Genomic DNA, 27,249 nt, shown 5'->3' with positions numbered 1-27,249 from the left:
ACTATCTTTCATTCTGTAAAAATATAACCTACTCCTATTTGTACTGATATCATTTATACATTCCTCATATGAATCATGAAATGTCAGTACAATAAAGAAGGTGCTTAACTCTGGTCTACTTATCAAAGGAGATGATGTAAGATATGCTTGCTGTTTTAAATATACCAATTGCCTTCGTGGTTAATAATGTGTCAGGGAGACCTCTACAACTAACAGAAGAGTCGATGCTAACCAAAGCATTCTTCTTCCATGTGATAGTATTGTTATAAATAACCATTATAAGATTCAAAGGACACAGTGTCAATGAGAAGCTGTAGGGTAGAAGAAGTGATAGGCAGCTTACATGAACGATCATATATTTGATATTTGAGACACTAAGAATTCTACTGAAAATGTTTTCTTTCAATTCAAAATCTCAAACTCTCAAGCTTAAGCCAAAACTTAAACAAGACCAAGTTGCTGTTGTATGATTACCTAAAAATTATGAATTAATTTCGGCTCTTAAACCATGGTAATTGATTGCCAGGTGTTTTGTTTTGAATCTTCGGTCTAGGAGACAGTTGTGAAGTTAGCTGATAGTATATGTCCACTATTTTTGCTGAAACTACATGGCAACTCTTAGGGTAAATCAAATCCCTTTGTTACCTTCATAAATTATTTCTGGACTAGAATACAGTATTATCCCCAGAATCAAATGAACTAGTCCTCATATTTTCTTGGTATCCTAGAAACTGACTTTTTTTAAGCCTTATCATTTATTCTTTTATTTATTTAAAGGGAATTTACATTTCACTGTATTTTTACCATTTTGAAAACTAAATGCTCAAAACTGGGCGTAAGTTTCTGGTGAACTGGGGACTGCCCAGGAACATTCCATGAGCACTGCGTCTTACCTGAACGGAACTCCATCCTTGTCCATCTGCATGCAAACCAAGAATGGGTACTGAGAAAATTGCACCGTGGAGATAAACTCCAGGCCTGCTTCTGTTTCTGCACTGATTTCCAGGCCAGCTTTCACAAAAGAGGAGTCCACGGTGATGCTGCCAATTATTGCCAGAGCCACCCTAAAGATTTAGGCCAAAAAAAAAAAAAAACCTTGTTAATATCACATTTAACTGATCTAGACCAATAGCTCTAATTTCACAGGGTCTGAACTCACAACTGGAAGGAACCATGTAAAAGACTACTATGTGACCTAAACGTGCTCAGAGTTCTGCTGGGAATCAGGGCCTGGTTAGTCCCCGTGATGAGGCAGTGAAGCCTGCCCTTCCCCTGCGCCCACCCATGGCCTTCAATTCCAGATGTGGGAATGAAGTGTCTAGCAGGTACTACTACGTGATATGGGCATACCAAGGGCCAAGGGGAAAACGTGCCTGGAACCTGATCCTTTCAGGAAGTCAGAAATACCTGAGCTAGCTTAAAACAAAGCCTAAACTCACAAAGACAGCTGCCGTTCATAACAATTTTCTTAGTAACTATCTCTCTGTGGAGTTCTTTGGAGCTTTTTCTATTCCATTTCATTACTTTCTCCAAAGGGTCCCCAGAGACATAAGTCTATGGTTGCCAAGATATTTGAAAAAATATTGTGTCACCAAAAACTATTCCTACAGTGGGGCGTGTACAATGCATTGCCCCAGGAAGGACAAATATGGTGGGTTCCCCGATAGTTGCCTAGAGAATTGGGTAGGCAGATTGCGTTGATGAGGGAACGTGGCTTGGATGATGAGGAGGAGGATAAACAATCCCAGTAGAAGGCTTACCTCTAGGATCACTCTAATTTAATTGTAGACTTTAAATGAAACTGTGGGAAATTACTTCCCCAATTAAAACAAAGTTCTGTGCCCAGGCTTTTCTGATAGAAGGATACTATCAAAGTTGGCTGTGCAAATTAAAGTCCCCGCTGTTGTTGTTGTCGGTGCAAAAGTAGGTCAGAGGTGGTTTCATGTAAGTCCCTGAATCCCTTACCATACCTTCTAATATCTTACACTCAACAAAGGCTTAAGAGATATTTTTTAAATGAACAAATGAAAAATTAAAGATAGATTGGCTACAGTGTGGATACTGGTAGATTCTTAGGGATACTGTGTCCTTTTTTAAAATCCAGATAATTAGAGACTCTTAATCTCAGGAAAAAACTGAGAGTTGCTGGAGTGGAGGGGGGTGGGAGGGATGGGGTGGCAGGGTGATGGACACTGGGGAGGGTATGTGCTATAGTCAGCACTGTGAATTGTGTAAAACTGATGAATCACAGACCTGTACCCCTGAAACAAATAATACATTATATGTTAATTAAAAAAATAATAAAAATAAATAAAAATAAAAATCCAGATAATTTTGGGTGTGGCTCTTGTTGATTTCTTTCTGCAAAGAATTCAATTCCATTTAATTTGGGGGAACTTCTATCTAGAAAATACTTTAAAAAAGAAGAAGACGGATTCACCCAGAAGCCCTAAATTACACTGCTGATCCCTCTGATGGCCTGTTCCATTTCTCTTCTTTGGTTCCTTTTAGTAACACTGTGGGTCACCTTTCACATTAAAATGTGCTGCCTTTTGATTTCTCAATTCCTTTATCCACAGTTTCATAGAAATCAAAACTTTAATTTTATCACTCCTATCTCACTTCTGCCCCACCATATCTTTAAATATCAAAAAAAGGTAAAAATCAATTGCACTTCCATTTCCTTTTCTTCGATTCCACAACAAACAGAAGAATAATTCTTCTGATTATCACACTGGTTCAGAAACATTGTCTTATGCTCAAAATAAAACACATCCATTTGATTCGACACGTACATTAGAAAAACTAAAGGAGCTGAGAACATTTTGTTTAGAAAAAAGAATGCTAATGAAAAAACTTAAGGACTTTCAATATTTAAGACTGATTCTGCACAAAAGTGACCATCTTTTTATTTTTCTCCACTGAAGATAGCCAAGGAGTGAAGATTTAAAATCCCAACAAGAGGGACGCCTGGGTGGCTCACTCGGTTAAGTGGCTGCCTTCCGCTCAGGTCATGATCTTAGGGTCCTGGGACTGAGGCCTGCATTGGGCTCCTTGCTCAGCGGGGAGCCTGCTTCACCCTCTCCCTGCAGCTTCCCCTGCTTCTGCTCTCTCTTTTTCTCTGACAGATAAAATCTTTAAAAAAAAAAAAAAATCCCAACAAGAGGGATAAACTAAAAAGTTTACTTTGGAGTCATATTTTCTGACAACATTGTCAATTACTGAAGTGGAATACCAAGAGAAGATGAACTTCTCATCCACGGGACCAGCTGGCTGTGGATAGATGTCTTTAAAAGCATGACGATTCTTGGCTGAGTTGATCAGATAACTGGCCTGCTCACGAGAAGCTATGGAGAGAATAACTTCCCATGGTTTCTTCCGACTCTATGATTCAATAATTACAAATAGAAAACATAGATTTTGAAAAGTCAGAGAGCTAAACAATTCCAGAAGCATATCTCTGCAGTTCATTGCATAGAATATTATACATATGCTTACCGATTTTTCACCCGGGTTTTAGACTCACGATACCACAGGCTAAACTCCATTGCACCTGAAATGTCAATAGCTAGACCACCCTGGACATCCATATTCGCCTTTAGTCCAGATTGCAACTGAAGCTCCTAGAAGCAAAAATATTTAATAATAGTAATAATAACAATAAGCAAATTTAGTCAACCCCTTTCCAAAGTCATGTTCAGCCTCCTGCTATAGATAATAACATTTGAGTTGTGCTAATGTTGGAGTCTTTCTCTAGGCTTGGAAACACATTGTCCTAATCTTGATCACTGGAAGTAGACTGTTGATTCGCTAAAGTATTTAGTCAATGGGTTTGTCAGTAGTTAGCCTTTAAGTCTTGCATTTTCTGAGGACATTAGCTGGGGTGATGTTGGCTGAAAAGTTCTTCAGCTGGATTGCAATCACATTGCCTGGGAACAGTGTTGGAAAAGATAATGGCTCTAGAGAAAAAAAGGCTCAGTATCCTTAATTTTGATATCCAAAGATCTTAGGTTCATGGTAACTGGCAGCATGACTAACTTCCTTATGTAACTGCCCTACTCAGACCAAACAAGCCATGCTTTCCCCAACTATAAATGCCACGATTTTGCTTTCTAGAAAGGATCATATTGATCTCTCTGAATTCTCTCCACTTTCTGAAAAACATGGCAAGAAATCTCAGTTAAAGGCCTTGATTTACAACCAGGTATACCAAAAAAGTCTCATTGTGGCATGAAGCTACTTTTATTCTAAAGACACTTGGATGAAAGTGTGAGGTTCTTAACATAGAACTCAGGACACATTAGGAGAAAACCTTAAGAATATGTACAGCTACATTTACTCTAGAACTAAATGTGGTTGTGGTAGGATGCAAGGTTGTCTCATGCATCATAACTAATATTTAAGGAACACAAATTATCCAAAAGGGTGATTTTATTATAGCACAGGGACAGGACCCGTTGGTAGAAAGAGCTGCAGCTGCAGGTGTGGGGGGTGGCTGATTATATATTTTAAGTTTTGTGGAGGGAGAGATGGTAGAGATGACATAGGTTTCTTTTTTTTTTTTTTTTTTTTGATTCTCACTCCTCTTTTTATTTTTATTTTTTTATTTTATTTTTTTATTATGTTATGTTAATCACCATACATTACATCATTAGTTTTTGATGTAGTGTTCCATGATTCATTGTCTGCGTATAACACCCAGTGCTCCATGCAGAACGTGCCCTCCTTAATACCCAACACCAGGCCAACCCATCCCCCCACCCCCTCCCCTCTAGAACCCTCAGTTTGTTTCTCAGAGTCCAGAGTCTCTCATGGTTCGTCTCCCCCTCCGATTTCCCCCCCTTCATTCTTCCCCTCCTGCTATCTTCTTCTTCTTCTTTTTTTTAAACATATAATGTATTATTTGTTTCAGAGGTACAGGTCTGTGATTCAACAGTCTTGCACACTTCACAGCGCTCACCAACTCTTTTTTTTTAAGATTTTTATTAAAAATTTTTATTTATTTGACAGAGAGTGAGTGTACAAGCAGGGGGAGTGGCAGGTAGAGGGAGAGGGAAAAGCAGACTTCCCGCTGAGCAGGGAGCCCGACGTGGGGCTCGATCCCAGGACCCTGGGACCATGACCTGAGCTGAAGGCAGACGCCCATCTGACAGAGCCACTCAGGCACCCCCAAGGATCTGACTCTTGATTTCAGCTCAGATCATGATCTCAGGGTCATGAGATTGAGCTCCATGCTGAGCATGGAGCCTGTTTAAGATTCTTTCTCTCCCTCTCCCTCTGCCCCTCTACCCCCACCTATGTGCTCACACGTGCACATGCACTCTCTCTCTCTCTCTCTCCCTCTCTAAAAAAATAACAAAAAAAGCATTTCTTTCTTTGGATCTTCTCCTCTCTCCCAGTTTGAAAACTATAATCTTGTTAGTCCACCCAATCAAAAAAAGTCTTTGATGTGGAGTTTGGCTTTCCCACTGGCCATACGTTAGGTAGATCAAAACACACCAAGTGCCATGGAAAAGAATATTTCACAGATTTTAGACAATGTGCCTTTTGTGGGGAGAGAGCATTTCCATTGCAGTCTGGGTTTTAAGGAGTGCCTTGGCTCTCTGGGAAGATTCCATTTCTCTCATGCAAAGGGACCATGGAAGAACTCTTAGGTGTAGTCACAGAGGAATTTTCCTGAGCTCCCATTGAAGGACAGAGCACTGAACCCTGTAGAGGGACACACTACTCTTTTTTTGTGAAAGGGACTAAACCACATAGTGCAGTGGTTCTCATTTTTAAGGGTACCAAGTAAGTGGAACTAACAGTTCTGAGGACCTACTGTGGCCCCGAAGCTCTACATTTGGTATCTCATTTAATTCCCCTACTAATCTTCCATGGTAAGCACTATATCTGAAGATTTAAAAGGAACCCAGGCTTGGGGCGCCTGGGTGGCTCAGTTGGTTAAGCGACTGCCTTCGGCTCAGGTCATGATCCTGGAGTCCCGGGATCGAGTCCCGCATCGGGCTCCCTGCTCGGCAGGGAGCCTGCTTCTGCCTCTGACCCTCCCCCCTCTCATGTGCTCTCTCTCTCTCATTCTCTGTCTCAAATAAATAAATAAAATAAAATCTTTAAAAAAAAAAAAAAAAAAGGAACCCAGGCCTGCTAGCCATACATGGGAGACAGAATGAATACCCAGACTATCTCTAGGGAGGATACTTTTCTATTACCACACATGGCTATTACAAAATCATAACTCTATTTTGTCTCCTAGTGTTCTGAGAAATATCATAATAAAGATCATAGGCTTATGTCCTTGTTTGACCCAGAATGCATATTTATTTAAATTATTGCCTATGAGCTACAGGAACAAGATACTTTACATTTGTAGCTAGTGTGACCCCTTGATCTTGGACCTTTGGTCTCAAAGGTGTCTCTTAGTTCAAACACTGATACTTTGACAAATTATCCCATTGTTTCCATTCAGGAAAATATGTTCTTTGCTGGATAAAGAGGATCTCCCTATTAAGCTGACTTTACCAGACATCCTTCTCTGAAGAGTAATCCAGTTAGCCGAAAAGAGAGAGGGAGAGTAAGCACAGAGTAATTCCATCTGCCCTGGTGGCTGTGACAGCCTATCCACTGCCAAAATTTCCTTCAATGTCAGCACTTGACCTAGAGTGGTATGTGCCTCTGAAGCCGGGACGGCATTACTGGATTGCTCTGCAGAACCAGGGAGCGTCAAACAGCTTATTTGTATAGTAACCCCTAATCTGCCAAGTACTCCAATAGGAAATACACAGACATTGGGTTATGTTTTAATAGCCACGGGATGATCTTTGCCTTAGAATACACCTTAGGTGACTTCTCTCAATGAACAGAAGAACTTTACAAGATCATCTAGATCAGGAGTTGGCAAACTATGGCCTGCAGGCTGATCTGGCCCACTTGCTGGTTTTGTAAATACAGTTTTGTTGGAGCACTGCCACACTCATTTGTTAATATATTGCTGAGGGCTGTTTTCACCCTATAGTGGCAGAGCTGAGTAATTGCAATAGAGACCATATGGTCCACAAAGTCTAAAATATTTGCTTTCTGCCCTTTACATAAAAAGTCTGCTGAGCCTGATCTAGATTACTGTGTTTTCATCAAGTTTTACAGCCTAATTCTGACCATCAGAGATTGTTGATAGGTAGCTGAGCACACACAGATGGGATTGGAACCGTCATGATTCCTGTGTCTTAAAATGTAGATCACTTCCTCAGCACTCTTATGCCTGCTTCAGAGATTTTTTCATTAAGAATTCATCTCCCCTTCGGGGTGCCTGGATGGCTCAGTCGGTTAAGCGCCCAACTCTTAATTTCAGCTCAGGTCATGATCTCATGGTCGTGAGATCAAGCCCCGTGTCGGGCTCCATGCTGTGTATGCTGGAGCCTGCTTAGGATTCTCTCCCTCTCCCTTTGGCCCTCCCCCACGCCACATGCATGTACACGCTCTCTCTCTCAAAAAAAGAATTCATCTCCTCAGAGTTAATACTGTAATGGATATGTGCAATGCAAAATTCTGATATAATTTGAGACCTGTTTTTTCATATGTGACCTTGAGGATTAAGGGATATGACAGGTACTGCTGCTTGTCCTTCTCTTCATTCATTTTAACTACAACATAGGCTAGTTCAGAATGACAAGGTGCCCTTTGAAAAACTACACTTACCAGTTTTCCTTGCAGCTAGGGATATCCATAAGACACAGTTTTGATCAAAAACAAAAGGGCTTAGGTTATTTTCTCCATAATTTCTTGTTTCTGTTAGCATTAGTATTTTCTCTTTTTTTTCTTTCGGTTTTATTGAAATATATATGACATTACTGTATTCATATTATATTGACTATTTTCTCTTTTGCCTCAACAGTGAGGATGTGTTTTCATCAGCTAACAAAGGTGAAAGAAAAGTCTGCTTCCTAATAACAAAGGGGAAAAGGAGGAAGGGCAGCAATACCAAGAGGGTGAGTGCTTAGAATGTGAACTCCTAGATGGGTGGAACCTTGTCCTCTGAGGTTCCACCCATTTCAAATGTGCCTGGAACACATTAGGGATTAAACAAATAGTTGCAGAAGAAACGGATTACCTGGGAATGATCTATCAGCAGAATGAGTCCCTTCACCACACTGACAGGGTCACCAGATGCTGACAGCATTTTGGACATCAAATCACTGTATCCATTGAAAAAAGTGACTGGTCTGAGCTGAACATCAAAGAGGATGGCTGACATGCCAGCGTAGGAGTCAAGGTTCTCTTCTCCCTCATCGGGAGTAGCTGCAATCAAGGCCTCCAGTCCTTGGGCTTCAATGACCACCTGGGGAAAAATGGAAATAACAGTGCTGACATCAGCTCCCTGCCTGTTCTATAAGTGATGGGGAGGCTTCTGAGCTGTGGCTAGAACTTTCCTAAGGGTCAGAAATTCAGACAGCTGCAGCAGCTAGGCAAATAAAAACAAAACAAAAACAAAAACCCAACTCTATGCCTGAGCATAAGGTGAATTCGTTTTCTTCATTTAATCCTTGCAACCTTTTATCCCTTTTGTAGATGTAGATAACCAAAAACCAAAAATCTCAAATGGCAGAGGCAGAACTCAAACCCCTTCTGTCTACCAAGGCCATGGGCTTTCCATTTTATGGTGTCATCCTCAAGACTCTTAGTCCCTCCAGGACTGTCATATATAATAGACCAGCTGTCCTGCAGAGCTCCTAACAGGAGATGGAGAAATGTTGGGACAGTAGCGGTAAGGCTGCTCCTACGAGGGGGTGTGGAACACTCTAAGCCATGACTCACACCTTTCCTGCCAAACTTCTCTCTCAAGCTGAAAGAAAAGATGATAGAGGCTCACATCAAGATCTCTCCCATACATAAGAATCCTATATATTCTCTGTTCCCCATACCCAGCCCCATAACCACTGGATGTCTGGCATTTCCAAGTGCCTATCAGCAAACAGATGGTGATTCCTCAGGACAGAAGGACATAGTATTCTAACTAGAGTCTCATCAAAGGGTATAGTAATATAATATGGATAAGAACTCAAGTTTGTGTAGTACTGGATCAATTTTAATGCTTAAATGAGCTTATTGAGAAGGTTATAATTTGATATGCATAAAAACTAAAAAGAAAGTATAGTTTATAATTAGGAAGCCTTTACAGATTGTAACCAAATTTTGAATAAAACTAAAGAGATGGAATTCAGCCAGTTGTCAGACGCCTACACTTTATTCTTTTTCCTCTTGGTGGTACTGAAAAACATAGACTCTTTAGAGAGTCAAAGTTTTTATTATGGGGAATCAACTTCTTCATAGAAACACCCAGAGAAGGAAAATACATGCCAGAGTTAGATACGTGGAACTTTAAGGAATATATCTATGAATAAAAATATAATATTTTTTGAAACATAAGTGAAAAATATTAGCACAATTTCAATTTTGTGAATAGGTTTGCCTTTGAAATGACAAACAGATATTTGGCAAGTCTAGTAAATCAAATTACTTAGGTTTCAAGTTCATACTTGAAACTCTCTCTGGAATTATAAACCATACAGACTCCCGCGGATGATGGAATCGCAAGCTACTTAAAACAGGAGCCACCAATAACTTATGCATTCTATAGTGTTACCACCAGAATATCTATTATTCTACTTTGGACTAATTTTTTACATACTTTATTAAGCAAAACTAATGGAAAATGAATTACCTGGCTACTGTGAAGATGAGCTTTCCCAATGTACTGAAAAATGTTCAGGTTACTTCTCCTTAGAATGCCAGAACCAGAGTAAAGAATGTCCAGGCTGTAAGTAGATGCTGAGTGGGGAGCACCTAATCACAACAACAACAACAACAACAACAAAACAGTAAAACACCCAAACCCCTGTAATTTAGTAACAGTTCCAGCAATACCAACTTGGAGAAGGGCAGAGAGGGAGAATCCCTTTTTGGGTGACATACGTTCTATGTAGCCAGTATAGGCAGAAGAGGATCCACTCTTGGAGAAACGGTCATAATTATGAGCAACCATTTCCTTCAGAACTCGACGGACCATTTTGCTGCAACACAGAAAAGGAAAAAGCTGCACATTCATTGTAATGGTCGCTTCCTAAGTCAGATTTGGAAAAAAAACAAATCCTCAGTGGAAAAAAGAGGGGGCCAAATTTTCCTCATGCCACTCCAAGACCGGGGAGGTGCCAGCTGGAGTGCCAGCATTAGCATTAGGGCTTTCCCCTTCATTCCTCAGATATTTGAAATTCAGGTTGGTCTCAAAATGACAGCAAGGCAAGGACGCCCAGCTACGCATGGCTTAAGCCAACTGATGGACACACCTCAGGAGTGGAAAACACATGTTCTATGAATCATCATGGTTCTATTGTTAAATAGTATATACTTTCAAGGAAAGCTGTACCAAACTGGATGGGGGAGTTGGTTTGCTCAATATTTCTTTAAATATTTTCCTATGCTCTCTAACCTTATCAGTGGCTGATGACATGTCACAGTTCATTTCCAGGAATTTTTTCTACATACGGAGTTTTCAATTAAAGAGACATCTCAGTAAAACCCACAAATGAATGATTATCTCCTCTAAAGTAAGTCTTAAACCTTACCCTATGCCACTATCTTGTCTACTATCTAAGGAGTGCTGAGATCTTTCTGATCCCGACTACTTAACACTAATCATATCAGTAATAACAAAATTATGGTACTATCACAAAAAATATCAAAATAAGCAACTAAAGAAATCTGGATCTAGATCTGAGGTAGAAAATTATTGAGGGAGGGAATAGTAACCCTATAGGTCCCCCAATATTATAAGATATTAGCCTGGAGAAGAAGGAATGAGGAGATCATGATGGCTGTCTTCAAATATTCAAAGGGCCTGCATTTGGATGAATGATTAGACCTGCTCTGCTTTGCTCCAGGGATTGGGGCAAATAGGGCCAATAGGAAACTTTCAGTTACATTAAGAAGTACTGGTGATAGTCTCTGAATAATGACACAAGTTCCCTCAGAGGAGGCAAGCCCCCTGCCACTGGACAGGTGCAAGCAAAGACTGGACACCACCTGCTAGGTGAGCAGATTCCACACTGGAGAGAGATACCAAGCGAAGTGGCCTGTAATGTCCTTTCCAACTCTAACCATTCTGGTCCTGAGAATCTGCCTGGCAGTGTTGTGACGGCTTGCTCCCCTTTCCCTGGCTGCTCTCTACCCCATTGTGTCCTCTTTTACTGTCCCCTGCATCACTAGGTTCACAAGACAAGGGCAGTAAACCCACCCAGGATCTCCTCCACAGTCCCATAAAAGCAAACAAAGAAATCGAAGTCAAATCCATTCCACTTGGAATACATGGCTACAGACAGACTTTGCTTCTTCCTCCCTCACTCATCTGCTCCTTCTTCCTCCTTATCTGTCCTGCTCTTTTCTCCCTTCTACCTACTCCTCCCACACCCCTTTCTTTTATTGCCTTTAAAAATTTTTTCCTTTGTCTTTATCTATTTTCCAACCTCCCCCATGTCTGTTTTCCTTTTCAACTGAAAATGCTCAAATTTGATCTTTCCTAGGGATCCTGCTGTGCAAGTAACTCAGGGGAAATGGAAATTTCTTTTCCAGCCCTCTCATTTCAATGAGGAAGTGCAGAGAGCTCTGGGGAAGCACCACTTTGAAGGGAGACATCAGTGAATTTGGAAGAAGAGACCTGGGTACTGGAAGGAAGAGGAATCCAGTAAGAGTTACTGAAAGGGATGAAGTCTGCTGATCCCACTCCCCATACATTGCATAGTCCCAAAATGAGAGCCATGCCTGAGGTTTTTAACTTAAATGGTAGATTCATTTGATCTGTGATAGATGAGTCTTCAATGTTAGATCACTAACCTTTGGAAAGTTAACATGAAAGACCATTTGGTGAGAACTTATATCACATTGTTGTGCTATTGATAAAAATAGTCCTTTTAAAAATGTAGTTGTGTTTTAAAACATTACAAACGTTTGGCAATATATACTTACCAGACTGATCAGGAGATCTAAGTAAAAAGCATACCCCAGGTTTCAAATCATAGTGCCAAAGTAAAGTTGTCTTATTTGGACTGCTAAATAGTTCTTGGAGGAAACTTGGCCAACTCTGGTTTTATGTAACATAACCTAGCATAATGACCACGCCATTATTATTAGCCACATGTGTACTACACCAATGTACAAATAAGCTTGAACAAGTAAGTTTTCTTAGATAAACAGAGAGACAGGTGCACTCCATCATACCTTGCAGGCATTTCAAAACGTAGGATGTCTTGAACAACAGCGAGCATGTATTTATTCATTTCTTTGGGAAGATCCCCAATAGAGAGCAGAATGTTTTTTACTTCCATGTAGGACGGATTGTTATTTAAAATGATGGTGGCTGCAGTAGTGCGTACAGTCTTTTCATGAACTTTACGATTCTGGTGGTATATCCTGTTCAAAGTCTTCTTCACCTGTTCAGAGATGTTCAAACTTAGGGCACATCTAGATTTTTTACGTTGATATTGTGATAGGAATAGTTAGTGCTCTTAAAAATATGCATGTGCTCTTACATTTCCCAGGGTTCTTTGCAGTTAGGTTGGGGCCACAGTCCTAGCCAACAGACCATGAATAGAATTGCGGTGGGTGACTTCTGGACTTGGACAGTTAAGAGCTGGTGTGCCTTCTCCCTCTCTTTTTACTACTACTGTAGTAAACTTAGGGCCACATTTTCCCTTACCTTCATTAGGCATGGCATGAATGAGAAACAAACTTTTGATAAGCTGAGATTTTGAAGCTCATTTGTTATTGCAGCATATCATGGTGTCACCCGATTTTTAAAGATACTACTGGGGAGCTATGGCTATGTTAACTGATATTTCCTTAGAGTGAAATCCCTCAGGATCCTCCCTTATCCTTTTTTAAAAAATTAATAAACTTCATTTTTCAGGGCACTTTTAGGCTCACAGCAAACTAAGCTGGAAGTACAGAGGGTTCCTATATACCTCTTGCCTCTAGTCTCCCCCCTGCCCAACACACATGGAACATCCCCCACCCCCATCAGCATCCTGCCCACAGTGGTACATCTGTTACATCTGACAAACCTATACTGACACACCCTTGTCACCCAAAGTCCACAAGTTACATTAGGGAACTCTTTTCTTAACAAAACATTAACACCAAAGAAAATCTGCTAAAATAATGGCTTCTGTGGCAACAAATAATTTTGTTGGTTACTAGCATTGTCTAAAAATATGTGGTATGGGGGTGGGGTTTCTGTACTAGGCATTTATAAACAGTTCTTTCAATTCCATTTCCCTCTGCTTTTTTTATTTCCCCCAAATGCTGGCCTTGTTCTCAAGTGTAGAGGAGTTAAACAACTCACCTGAGACAAACAACTGGGAAAAAATAGCCAGAATTTATAGGTAGGTCTCTGTCTCAAAAGCCCATGACTCTAGCCATCATGCTTTGCAGCCTACCAACTTTGACACACACACAAAAAAAGTAGTGGGAAGGTGCTCAGCTGCAAACTGGAAATATCATTCTCAGCAGGCAGCTTATCTTGAAGTTTAAAAACTTTTCTGTTCTAACCAAAGCTTAATTTAGATGGCTTCCTGAAAATGCAGCTATAGGAACCAACACAGAAATTCTTAAGCCAGGATATTTCAGTGTGGAAACATTTAACAGTATTTTAAAACTTATGGAAGTAAAGGTATTTCTGGAAAGAATTTGTTTCTTAAAATAAGAGGATGTGCTTCAATATTTATGCTTCAGGATATAGGACATTATCTATTCAAAATGCGAGGCTGCTTCAGAATAGCCTTAAATTCAATTTAAGAGTTATTTCTAAACAGGAAAGAGAGATAGTTTGGGGGGGGGAAAAAAGGCTGACTTCAGAGAACTTTGCATTTGACTCAAGTTTAGACACGCTTCTTTTCCTTCTGTGAATGTTGCAAATACTCTTGGGGAATTTACCTCATCAGTTATGAAACGGACATCGTATCTCTGGAGCGTGGTGGTGGCAAGATGGCTGACAGGCCCTTCCCCTGCCTCTGCATACTTCAGAAGGAGTGGGATGCCTTCAGGAAGCAGTGCATTCTTCAGAGCCAAGAGGTACATCATGGTGTCCTCTTTTTTCTCTGGTCTTTCAAGTTCTCCCAGGATTAACTTCTTGGCTTCCACCACTGCCTAAAAAATTCATGTACTACCTCAGACATATGTATAATCATACATTAAATAAGGCTTGGACAAGACTGGCTTCACTCTTGGGTCCAAGAAAACAACCCAAAATTTTAGAAAGTTTTGTACTGGTTGCCTGACTGAGACACACAATGAAAATGAACAAGTATACTTGATAAAGGTGTTGTGTTTTTTTTTTAAATGCATACGTTAACATATTCTTAAGAAGGAATGAGTACAATTAATAATTGACATATCTACTTTTGAACACATTCTGAATGTATAAAGTCATTTTTAAAATTCTTTTGTGATTGATTATTCATAAAACTGACTGTTCATTGAATTTCTAAAGGAACAATTAGATGGCACCTAAGTGATGCCACACGCTTTTTCTTAAGTAATAGTTTGGTGAAAGTATGGGGTATGGGGGTGGGGTTTCTGTACTAGGCATTTATAAACAGTTCTTTCAATTCTATTTCCCTCTGCTTTTTTTATTTCCCCCAAATGCTGGCCTTGTTCTCAAGTGTAGAGGAGTTAAACAACTCACCTGAGACAAACAACTGGGAAAAAATAGCCAGATTGATTAAAAGATTAAAAAGTTTGATGGAGGCCCCCTCCCCCGCCATCTATCCTCCCGAATACATATGTTTTGTTTTGTTTTGTTTTGTTTTTTTAATTTATTTGAGAGAGAGAGAATGAGAGAGAGAGCATGGGGGGGGAGGGTCAGAGGGAGAAGCAGACTCCTCGCTGAGCAAGGAGCCCGATGTGGGACTCGATCCTGGGACTCCAGGATCATGACCTGAGCCGAAGGCGGTCGCTTAACCAACTGAGCCACCCAGGCGCCCCCGAATACATATGTTTTAGGGGCTTCAGCTTCATCTTTAAAGATTCCTAAGGTCTAATTCAACTATAGGATTTGCAAATTCTGAAATTAGGCAGCAGGTACACGGACACACATACACACATACAGTAGGGGATAGAGAGAGAGAGGGAGATGGGGGTGGGGGAAGATATAAAAGGTCCCCAAATAGAAGGAAAGATACTAAATTTCATGTGTACTCAGAGAAATGCTAATTTTCAACTATCAGATTGATTAAAAGATTAAAAAGTTTGATGGAGGCCCCCTCCCCCGCCATCTATCTTCCCGAATATCAACGATGTGGATGGAACTGGAGGGTGTTATGCTGAGCTAAATAAGTCAATCAGAGAAAGACATGTATCATATGACCTCACTGATATGAGGAATTCTTAATCTCAGGAAACAAACTGAGGGTTGCTGGAGTGGGGAGTGGGGTGGGAGGGATGGGTTGGCTGGGTGATAGACATTGGGGAGGGTATGTGCTATGGTGAGCGCTGTGAATTGTGCAAGACTGTTGAATCACAGATCTGTACCTCTGAAATAAATAATGCAATATATGTTAAGAAAAAAAAAGATAGAAGGAGGGGAAGAATGAAGGGGAGGAAATCGGAGGGGGAGATGAACCATGAGAGACAATGGACTCTGAAAAACAAACTGAGGGTTCTAGAGGGGAGGGGGGTGGGAGGATGGGTTAGCCTGGTGATGGGTATTAAAGAGGGCACGTTCTGCATGGAGCATTGGGTGTCATGCACAAACAATGAATCATGGAACACTACATCAAAAACTAATGATGTATCAGGAAACAAACCGAGGGTTGCTGGAGTGGGGGGTGGGGTGGGAGGGATGGGGTGGCTGTGTGATGGACACTGGCGAGGGTATGTGCTATGGTGAGCACTGTGAATTGTGCAAGACTGTTGAATCACAGATCTGTACCTCTGAAACAAATAATGCAATATATGTTAAGAAAAAAAAAAAAAAGAAGGGGAAGAATGAAAAGGGGGAAATCGGAGGGGGAGATGAACCATGAGAGATGATAGACTCTGAAAAACAAACTGAGGGTTCTAGAGGGGAGGGGGGTGGGAGGATGGGTTAGCCTGGAAATGGGTATTAAAAAGGGCACGTTCTGCATGGAGCACTGGGTGTTATGCACAAACAATGAATCATGGAACACTACATCAAAAACTAATGATGTAATGTATGGTGATTAACATAACAATAAAAAATAGGTACAAAAAAGATTAAAAAGTTTGATAACATACTTTCCTATTGAGGCTATGGGGAAATAGGCATTCTCATGCATTATTGGTGAAAGCATAAAGTGATACAATTCCTAAGGAAGGTAATTTGGCAAAAGCTAACATATCTACATTTTGTTCCAGCACCCCCAGCCCTGATGCTACATCTCTAACAATAAGAAAAAATATGCCTAAGATCATTCATCTCAGCATGACTTGTAATAGCAAAATAGTAGAAACTAGCTCATGACCATATGCGGGAGATGCTGAATGCATTGGTCCATAGACATAGTGAAGTATTAGGCAGTTACAAAAAGGAATGAGGAAGATCTCTGAGAATGGTATGGGGTGATTTCCAGGGTATATTGTTAAGTGGAAAAAATAAGCTACAAAAGAGTATATATAGAATGCTGTATTTTGTGAAAGAAAAAAAAAGAAAAATGTGTGTGTACATCTGCTTACTGTTGCAAAAAGAAACACAGGAAGGAAAAAGCAAAAACTAATGACAATGGGTACATGGAGGAGGCAGGCAAGAATGGGTTGAAGGGCTAGGAAAGGGAACAGGACCCCTTTGAGAATGCCTTTAAAATGTAGTTTTGCCTTTTGAACCATGTTAATATTTCACATATGCAAGAAGTAAAATTAAATCAACAAGGATGGAAAATTGCCAAAATTGAATTCAAACAGAAACAAACAAACATAAGCGTGTATCAAACCGCTAACATAATTAAACAGAAGAGAAAAACAAAGACTTGATGCAAGAGACTTCTGAATATAGAATTCTGTACACACTTAGTGAACCATATTCTAAAAACAAAAAAAGCTGTGATGAAGTCTTAAAGTTCATTTAGTCTGACTTTTGTAGCAACACTGGTGTAGCAATTCCAAAACTATTGTGTGTGTGTTTTAAGACTGAGCAAATGAAATCAATATACTGATGTTCTTGAGCACCAAGGTTCTCACTGTAGGAGAAGCAAGATAAACGTATGGAATGAAAGGAGAGAAAGAAGCTTGTTGCATTGGGCTGGAATTAAAGATAGCAGTATGAACTCACCATATAATAAGTATAGATATATGTATTTTGTCCATCGTAAGGGCCTAGATGCAATAGCACTTACGTAATAAGTAAAAGCACTTAGCGGTAAAATGCCAGATGTCTGCAACCCTCTCTCACATGGTTCAATCAAAATACAAATAAAATGAGATAAAACAGAGTGAGATACTGGAAATATGCAAGATGTTAAAAATTGGCAAATCTAGGTGAAGGGTACACAGATGGTCATAGAATTATGCTATTCTTACAACTTTTCTGTAGGTTTGAATTTTTTCAAATACAAATTTGGGGAAAAACACAATTAGGATGCAAGGAGGTCAAAATGTGACAAAAAACTAATAAGAAAGAGATAGGGGGCTTTGTACTCAGTGAGTAAACTTGTCTAGCTGCCGTTCCGACTGCCATGGGGCAGGCAAGAGCTTTCATGCTAGTAAGGCTGAAAAAATTTAGCACTCGATAGGATGGCAGGTACCTTTTGGGCAGTAAAAGTATTTTATGCCCAGCAGATACCCTAAATTTTTGCTGAGAATACATCATTTTCTTTCTATTCATATGTCTTCGATGTAGGCTAGAGGTAGATGAATATTCCACAGCAGAAAGTTGAAAGTCAAATGTGAACATTTATAGCAGTCCATCTGGTGACTAATTATCTTCAAAGATGCATTTTTTTATTATGTTCAGTTAGCCACTGTATAGTACATCATTAGTTTTTGATGTAGTGTTCAATGATTCATTAGTTACGTGTAACACCCAGTGCTCATCACAGCACACGCCCAAAGCTGCCCAAAAACATTAACAAAATTGAATGACAGTAATAGGGGCTAATTTTAAGCTACCTACAAGGTAACTTTTTTTTTTTTAAATTTTATTATGTTATGTTAATCACCATACATTACATCATTAGTTTTTGATGTAGTGTTCCATGATTCATTGTTTGCATATAACACCCAGTGCTCCATTCAGTACGTGCCCTCCTTAATACCCATCACCAGGCTAACCCATCCCCTCACCCCCCTCCCCTCTAGAACCCTCAGTTTGTTTCTCAGAGTCCATAGTCTCTCATGGTTCATCTCCCCCTCCGATTTCCGCCCCCTTCATTCTTCCCCTCCTGCTATCTTCTTCTTTTTTTTTTTTTTTAACATATAATGTATTATTTGTTTCAGAGGTACAGGTCTGTGATTCAACAGTCTTACACTTTAAAGATGTGATGAGAATTTGGCTATCCCGTTTTCAGCAAAATTTTACATTTAATCCTTTGTTCAGTTTCCTTCTCATGCTACATTCTACTCTCTCCCAAGGTTGCAGCCACCCTGTCCCTGGCCCTAACTCCTCTTCTGGGCTTCAGGTGGCTGTGGCCATCTGCCCTTTGGACAACTCAACTTGGTGGCCCAGAGGATTTCAAACTTAACATGGCCAAAACAAATTCATAGTTCTACCTATCTCCCAATCCCAAACTAGGTTCTATAAACCTTACTTAAGTGGTTGACATCACCACACCTAGTACCCTACCCTGGAATCTTACTAGTCACCCAGCTTCTTACTTCTTTCACACTCCCCACATCTCCCCATCAGTCATCACTGAGTACTATTAACTCTACCTCCTAAATGACTCTTGAATCTGTCTCCTTCTCTCACCCTACTGCCGCTATGTTAATTCAGACCTTTACTAATTTTTGTCCGGCTGTTGTAAATATTTCCAATCAGATCTTGCTGGCTCCAATCTAGTCAACAGCCAGTCCCTACACTCTGCTTCTTTATAAATTAAAAAAAAAAAAAATCTGAGCATCTCATTCACCTGCCTAAAAACATACCATTCTCCCCTCTCTCTTTGGAGTGATGGCCAGACTTGTTAGCTTCTCATTAATAAAGATCCAACTTCTTTTCTCTCTTCCATTTTTTCCTGTGCTCTACTCTCACCCATCTGCCCCACAAATATGAATACTTTGTGCTCCAGCTCCACAGAATTTCTCACTGTTCTCAGGCATACCAGACCCATTTTGACTTTGGGCCTTTTCATGCATTGTTGTATTTTTCCTAGAATGTCCTTCATTCCATACTATCATCTCTTCACCTAAAAAGCTCTTCTAGACAAAGCTTAAATATTACTATTTTGGTGAAACCTTCTCCAGCACTCCCAAACAGAGTAGTCTGCCATATATTCTGTATTCTCAAAGCACTTTGTTTATATTTCAATATTATTTTTTGTTTGTATTTGATAAATGGACTGGGAGTTCTTTGAGGATGGTAGAATATTTTATGCATCTTTATATTAAGGGATTAACATCACCCCTAGAACAGAGTAGATACTTATTAAATTCTGCTGAATGGATGTTTTCATATGTGAATTTTGTCTTTAGTCAAGATATTTCATATATGATTACTGAAGTAAATCGGCTATTCAAATAATTATGGAAATTGAAAAAATATAAGAAGTCATAGTTCTTTGATGTCATAGAAATAATACAAATTTGATCTCTGCCAGAACTCACTAGGCTGATGTTCAAACACTTTCAAAGCCATTTTTTTTTTTAGTCATCTTTTTCCTACTTAGGTTGCTTTCTAGTTTGGGTTGTCTGTTTTGGCACTATTTCAAGAATGTTCTCCCTATTATTTTTAAGAGCAAGCACTCAGCAAGCAAAATAATATAGTGATGTCTTTTTTGAGAGAGAAGAAAAATGCTGACTAGAAGCTGACTGTATAATGAATGTGGACCAAAAAAGACTTTATATATTCAGCATCTTTAATCTATTTGCATCTTTAATCTATTTGCAAATCTATCCAGAAAGATAGGCTGTGTTGGATATTAATCCATTCGGATTTTCTATAACTAGTTAAGCTTACAAAGTGAGGTTTTGGTTTTTTTATGAGAAAGATGTTAAAATTAATAGTCCACTCAGACAAATGGAGAAGCTTTGAGCAAATGAAATTAAAAACAAAATGTAAAGCTCTGGGTAATCAGAAGTAACAAAATTCCCTCCATCAAAACTCAAAACTGCAAACCACACTTATTATATTCCCCAGGGCACTCCAGTCAGTTAAGCATCTGACTCTTGGTTTCCGCTCAGGTCATGATCTCAGGGTTGTGAGACCGAGCCCTACGTAGGGCTCCATGCTTGGCGCGGAGTCTGCTTAGGATTCTCTCCCCCTCTCCCTTTGCCATTCCCACTCATACTCTCTTTCTCTCCTGGTCTCTCTCTAAAATAAATAAATAAACCTTTTTAAAAAAGTTCTCCTCTAGGAGATAGCCCTGGAGTCTAATATTTTTCTAAAAAAAAGAACTATATCATACATGCCACTGAAAGCCACATATGTAGTGGGCATTCAATAAATACATATCGGTGAAGGATTAATAGACTATTCACTCTTTAGCAAGTATTTGTTGAATGTTATCTATGCATCAGCAATTACTTTAAGCAATTGGTGTTAACAAGACAAAGATCCATTTCTGCATGGAACTTACATTTCAGTGGGAGACAGAAATAAGCATAAATGTCATGAATAACTGAATTCTAAAGTATGTTAGATGATAATAATTGCTATGAAATAGGGAAAGTGGAGTAGGGTAAGGGAGATTAGGAGTGCCAGTGATAGGCAGCTCAGTGAGTATGACACAGAATGATCCGGAACTATATAATACATGAGATTGGATTTGCACTTACTTTGAGCTTGCAGCCTTCATTCTGACACAGCTTCCTGACGAGGGCCCCAATGATGATCATAACAGTTTCTCTGATGTCATTGCTCCCAAAGGAACCTTTGAACTTACTCTATTAACCAAACAGAGATAAAATAGGTTATCAAAACATTTAAACATTTCCAAGGGACATTTTTAGAAATTTTTTTTAAGATGCAACATAACCTATGTCTAAGGAAAATGTTTTTATGTTCCTAGATAGCAAATTGAAAATTTTGATTTGGGGACACTTACAAATTCACTTTCTACTTTAATTTGAAGAATTAATAGACTCTCTCCTCTCCAGGTCTTCTTAACATGGGTCTGTGAACTCCTGAGGGGTTTATGGATTGGGTTCACTGCGTCATTGAACCAAAAAAATAGTCTGTAAAATTTTGCGTACGGGTGAAGAGGAGCTTCATTGATTTATCAGGTCCTCAAATGGTCTCATTTTCCAAAAAGATTATGAGTTATTCCACTAGATCATAAGTGGATAAGTACACATTTTGTTTTTAAATCTTGGATCCAAGAGAAGTCTAACTTTTGTTTCCAATGTAAATTTTTTAATATTGGAGGAATTGTATCTCTTCAATGTATCGTATATTAGATGCCATGAAGACTTTTGAAGTCAAAACAAATCTTTTAAAATCAATTTCTGAAGCATAACCAAGATTCGTCTCTGAAATTTTGTTCTATGTCTAATTGTATGATAGGTGAATATAATCTTTAAATTTCCTTACCATACAGTTTATGTGACTTTAGAGGAAGTGCAAAGAAGACACTATGTGAAACAGTTTACTATAATTAATGGATTAATGGATAGAAAATAATCCAATTACTGACTAGATTCTTAATGAGCTTTTTAGTAGCTGAGAGCCCTTATTTTTCCAGTGTTCATTTGACTTACAATGAGGGCTCTTAGGAGTTCTTCATCCGGATGGGAGGCAAATCCACAGGCATAGAGAAACCTCTCCTGGAGGATAATGCTACTGTCGCTTTTGAAATCCAGAAAGTCCAAAATGGCGTCTAATGAGTCTGAAGTCTGAGCAGAGGTGACAGCATCCACCAGTTGAGGTCTACAAAAAAGGGAGAGTCATGGATATCAGTTTAAGGAATTATTTAAATCTCTACCATTCACAGACTCTCCACTGATTTGAGTTTCCTAAATAAGTGAAATTTTTTTTATATAAACAAACAACAAATGAATGACTTCCTCAAAAAGACCCCCCATTTTATTTTAAACCTCTCCTTTAATGCCTCTCTATCTAATTCAATGTATACTCAAAATATACAAACTAATTTTACTGTAATAGCCTAAGCCAAACATAATTTGGAAATTTGTACATCAAAATTATACAGGCAAATTATAAATTAGGTTCAAATTCTTTTCTCTATGAGTCAAACATCACAGTTATGGTCTCAAATACTGATTCTCTTTTATCTAATTAGCTTTGCAAATGTACACATTTCTCAAATGCCTAATTTAACTCAGGCAGTATTATTTAAAGAAAAGATGGGAAATCCTTTTAACTTTAATTTATATCTGAGGGAGAAGATGTTGTTCATTTTTTCTAAAAATAAAAAGTACCATGGTATAGTTACCATGTTCATGTTCAATGTTCAATCATAATGGCTATGTGTGGACAGAGCAGAACTCCTAATTCTAATTACGTACAGCAGTCATCAGGAATCTGGTTGAGTCTGGGATGGTAAAATTTCTGAAATTAGTTGTCATACTAATGAATATATTATGTATGTAAGTTTATTCCACATTGTATAAACACACCATACATGTGTTTAGTGCTTTATACTTTAAAAAAGAGATACACTTGCACTCTATCATTTTGTTCCTAACAAAAACCTAGTAGTAAATGAAGCAGAGACTGAGAGAGAATATTTATTAGGTGCCTATTACGCAAGTACTGCACCAGAAATTTTAGGTGTGCAACTTCTCTTTTGCTTTCATTTCTTTGTCTGTAAGATGGGGCTAAAAATAGTGGTTACCTTAGAATTGTTGGGAGGATTAGATTACATAATCTATGTAGAGCACTTAGAACACTCAATAATAGGATGTTATTAATACAATTACTTCATTTAATCCATGAAACATCTCTGTCAGTTAAATGCTAATATTCCCCCTTATGTATGAGGAAACAGACTCAGAGATGTTCAAGGCCCCACAGCCGTTAAGTGTATAGCTGGGGTTGGAACTCAGGTTTTTCTGACTCTGGTATCCATGATATTTTAAATACATTAGTATTTCTCAAAGTGTTTTTTTCCATGTGATTCTAGTCCTATGAAATGATGTAAGGAAAGGGATCTTCAAGATTATTTAAGTTCAGAAAATGTTTGAGGAAACTTATATGTAATAATTTACGATTGAAGATGTTGAAAATTTCCACAGCCAAGAAAACTATTTGATTTGATTTCACCCAGCATTTTTCCAACTCAGTTGCTCACAGAATTCTTTCCTCTTGGCATACTTGTTAGTATTCTGCAAATTACAGGATACACACAATGGACACTTCAGGAAATGTTACATTCCACCACCATGTCTTCCACTATGCTATAATAAATAGAAGGAATTATTCTCCGTATTTTACAGATGTTGAAAGTGAGGCTTGGAGAGGCTAAACGTAAACAATTTGCTCAAAGGTTGTACACTGTTGGAGGTCAAAATTAAAAACCAGGTCTTCCAGGGTCACCTGGGTGGCTCAGCTGGTTAGGTGTTGACTCTTGATTTCGGTTCAGGTCATGATCTCAGGGTCCTGGGAACGAGCCCCGTGTGGGGCTCCCTGCCCCACGGGGTATCTGCTTGAGACTCTCTCCCTCTGCCCCTCCCCCCCCATAAATAAATCTTTAAAAAAAACTAGGTCTTCTGATTTTAATTCATCCTAGTATCCTTTCTATTACACTACACTATATGTGGGTTACACATTATATGGTATAATATTATGTAAATATAAGTATCCCCTGCTTTTCCAAAGTTTGTGTTAGGCTACTGTGCTTTTACAAAAGACCTACATTAGTACCTGTTTTTAGTAACCAGAAGAAATCTGAAGAGGATTTTTGCTTTTACCAAAAAAAAGGTTAAAAGCAAAATAGCATTCAACATGTATTGCAGCAAGCCCGTTACAGAGGCAGTGTGCACCCTGAGCAGCGAGTGTGGCCCCACCAAGCCCCTTCCCAGGGAACTACACTCAGCATCTCAGCATCAGGCCACCATAGCTTAGAACTGTGTCTATGAGCATCTGGGCTTTATCTTGATTTATTTTGTGTATCCATTTGCAAGATATGTCCTAAGGTATTAGTAAAACCTAAGAGAGGTTATTTTTTCCGGTCTGGAAATGCTTAAAAATTTTCCATGTAAATTAATGGTAATTCTTTGCTTTACACCATTTCGGGTTACAAAAGGTTTCATAGGAGGCTCTACTTTTGGGTAGCAGGAGAAACCTGTAATCTGATGTAGAAAATACATCATGAAATTATCCAAATAATTGCTACCTTAAGACTTTTAGGAGAAAAATAAGGTTAAAGTTTAATTCAATCTCCATTCTAAACTAATAGCCAATTTTTAAACTTTTCTTGTCAGTATCTTTGCTTTTCCTATAAAGACAAATCACCCTACAAATATATCTTAAAGTTCGATGATTAAAACAGGAGTCTGAGAATCTCTAACTCTGTGTATCTTTCAACTTCTGGTTTAAATATTTATTTTTTGAAGAGAGCAACCAATTCTGGTCAGTCATATGGAATTCCTATCAATTTTAAAAATGTCCTCAAGGCAAGTAAATAAATATAATCAAGAATAAATAGACTTCTTGAAAAAAAGCTCAATTCTCTTCTTGGAGAATTGAGTCCTTTGAACTCAGGGACTATGGCTACTGGTACTGTGTATGTGTGTGTGTGTGTGTGTGTTGGCCAATTTCCATTTTTTATTATGTTAATGGCTAGTTTTGACTGTCAAATTAATTGAACCACTTTCTGTATCATTAGGGCAATTAATATTATACAGTTGAATTTGTATTTACAAATTCTATATCACAGACAAAAACCACTTGTATTTACAAAGTAAATCTGAGAATTAAGTCAACTCTCTTTATTATGCATGTCAATGAATCACACTTTCAGCAAACATTCAAATAACACACAGATTTCTTTTGACTACCTTAGTTCTCAATTTTCTATATAAAAAAATGGCTTTGATGGGTATGATCACTGGATCTTTAATAAAATTACATTTTTCAATTGAAAAGTCATACTCTTTTTTTGTTTTTATAATCCAACTCTAGAATCCTTTCAAATGTAAATTAATAGGTCCACACACAGGGGGGCAGCACATGCATCCTGGTGTCAAGATGAAGCCCTACCCTCCCTTATCTATGTACCAATTTAGACCTGATTTAAACTCATAAACACTCAAAAAATGTTCATTCTCAGTCACTGCTAAAACTTTGTTTTAGCACATTTCTGGTCAAGTAATTGTTAAATTACTGTATTGTGGCATTAACTCTTTGATGAAAATATAAAAACAGCACAATAATTGATTTGGAAGTTGGGCATTTGGTTAAAAGGGGTCTTTCTTAATAAGAAACCAATAACCCAGAAATGCTTTTCTACAGACAACCCCACACCAGACTGGGGAACTTACAACACTTCCTTGTTTTCAGCCTTGAGGATTTGGAGGATCTCTTCTCTCTTTGCTGTCCGGAGGCGCTGAATGAAGGCCAGGAAGCTTCTGACAGCCTCAGCCTTGGAGAGCTGGTCAGGCTGCAGGTGTTTTCTGGTTGACTGCCATTGCTCTGCGAGCTGCAAAGAAACACGGCTGCAAGCTCACACCCCATTCGGGATTCTGGACATCCGCATTGTCAAGGGATGTTCTCCCCAGAAAGAAATCTTGCCTTGTAACTGACAAGCAAAAGAAGCTTGTTGCATCTTACCTCCATATCCCTGATTGCCTCCTGCCCCTCTCACATTCCTGTGACTCTCAGAGACAAATCTAGAGGCCTGCTGACCCTGTGTGCGATTCCTCTGCAGGAGGACCATTTTTGTCTGTTAGTACTTAGCTCCAAAGAACCGAGGCTTCTGGGCCTATAAGGTCATTTGTTACACCAAAGGAATTATACCTAAGGCCAGGCTTTGACTACCATCCTGCAACTGTGCAGGATTTTCACTGACAGCAGGAGATGTTGGAAGGGGAAAAAAAATAAAACTGCTGAATTATTGTGTCAGGTTTCTTACGTACTGGGACCTCACTGAAAATCAGTCTTTGTAATAACTTGAGCTCCCTGTTCTCTTTATTTTATTGTTTTTATGACATGCAATGTTTAACTATGCTGAGGTCTGAATTGTTCATTACTTACATGTTAAGTAGAGTAGTATTTAGATAAAGGTAATTCTCATACTATTGTTATTCTATTATGATTTTAACAATAGTAAATAATTCTAATTAGTGACATATTCTGGCCTTGAAATATATTAAATAACTGATTTTTCCTAGTTTACCACTTTTCCCCCTAGTTGTAAATAATGTATTTAATCCCATTAGTGACCTCCAGCAGTCTAAGAGGTCTGGGGTAATCAGTATGCTACAAATATTTAAATTATTCACTCCTTCTGATGAGCAATAGACACATATTTTTTCTTTTTCAAATCTCTTTTGGTTATCTAATCTTAAGAGGATATCCCAGAGCAAAATTCCAGCTATTCTTAGCTAAAAATCTACTGGGTCATTTCTGAGGGCAGAGAGCACACCAGTGTGAATTCAGATTTTTTTTCTTTAAAGGGTTGCGATGGTGACAGTGTACTGAAATTGCACAAGCAATTCCTCAAAGACATAAACCCCTCCTACAATAATGAAGAAGTAATTACCAAACATCTAAAATGGCTTATAATTTTTAATAAACATGGGGGAGAGAAATTAATAGTTCACAGCATTAAAAAAGATGATTGGTTTCAGCAGTCACTTTCCTAAATCATTTCCACCTTTGTATGACACATTAGAAAATTACACTGGAACATTAACTGTTATATGGAAGAAAAACAAATAAAAAATAAGATTTGAGAATGATGATTCTCTCTTTCTTTTTGTTTTTCCCTTAGTTCAATTTGATAAATTTGAGAAATTAGCAAGGACTTAATGTCTTGTACTTTAAGCAAATTATGATATTAGTTCTTGATAATTCTACTTCTCTGAACACCAAGGGAACAGCATCTTCTGGTAGCTACCAACAGAGCATGAAGCCAG

General features: G+C 38.7%; 1 protein-coding gene across 1 annotated transcript in view; it reads right to left on the bottom strand.

Moving 5' to 3' along the window:
- The window catches only part of MTTP (microsomal triglyceride transfer protein), a 57,624-nt gene that overhangs the window by 1,844 nt on the left and 28,531 nt on the right, over positions 1 to 27,249 (bottom strand). Inside the window, exons 9-18 of the mRNA XM_045880698.3 lie at positions 25,654 to 25,811; positions 21,910 to 22,078; positions 20,989 to 21,096; positions 13,978 to 14,190; positions 12,265 to 12,476; positions 9,967 to 10,064; positions 9,716 to 9,837; positions 8,105 to 8,332; positions 3,499 to 3,623; positions 894 to 1,064 (exon numbers count right to left, since the gene is read on the bottom strand). Coding sequence (XP_045736654.2) covers positions 894 to 1,064; positions 3,499 to 3,623; positions 8,105 to 8,332; positions 9,716 to 9,837; positions 9,967 to 10,064; positions 12,265 to 12,476; positions 13,978 to 14,190; positions 20,989 to 21,096; positions 21,910 to 22,078; positions 25,654 to 25,811 — 1,604 coding nt within the window. The remainder of the gene's footprint in view (positions 1 to 893; positions 1,065 to 3,498; positions 3,624 to 8,104; positions 8,333 to 9,715; positions 9,838 to 9,966; positions 10,065 to 12,264; positions 12,477 to 13,977; positions 14,191 to 20,988; positions 21,097 to 21,909; positions 22,079 to 25,653; positions 25,812 to 27,249) is intronic.

The sequence above is a fragment of the Mirounga angustirostris genome, unplaced genomic scaffold (assembly GCF_029215605.1).
Source record: "Mirounga angustirostris isolate CCGP_5_RB_7025 unplaced genomic scaffold, mMirAng1.0.hap1 SCAF_2, whole genome shotgun sequence".
Taxonomy (NCBI): domain Eukaryota; kingdom Metazoa; phylum Chordata; class Mammalia; order Carnivora; family Phocidae; genus Mirounga; species Mirounga angustirostris.
Note: the sequence above shows the minus strand (reverse complement) of the source record. Positions and strands in the feature narration are given on the sequence as shown.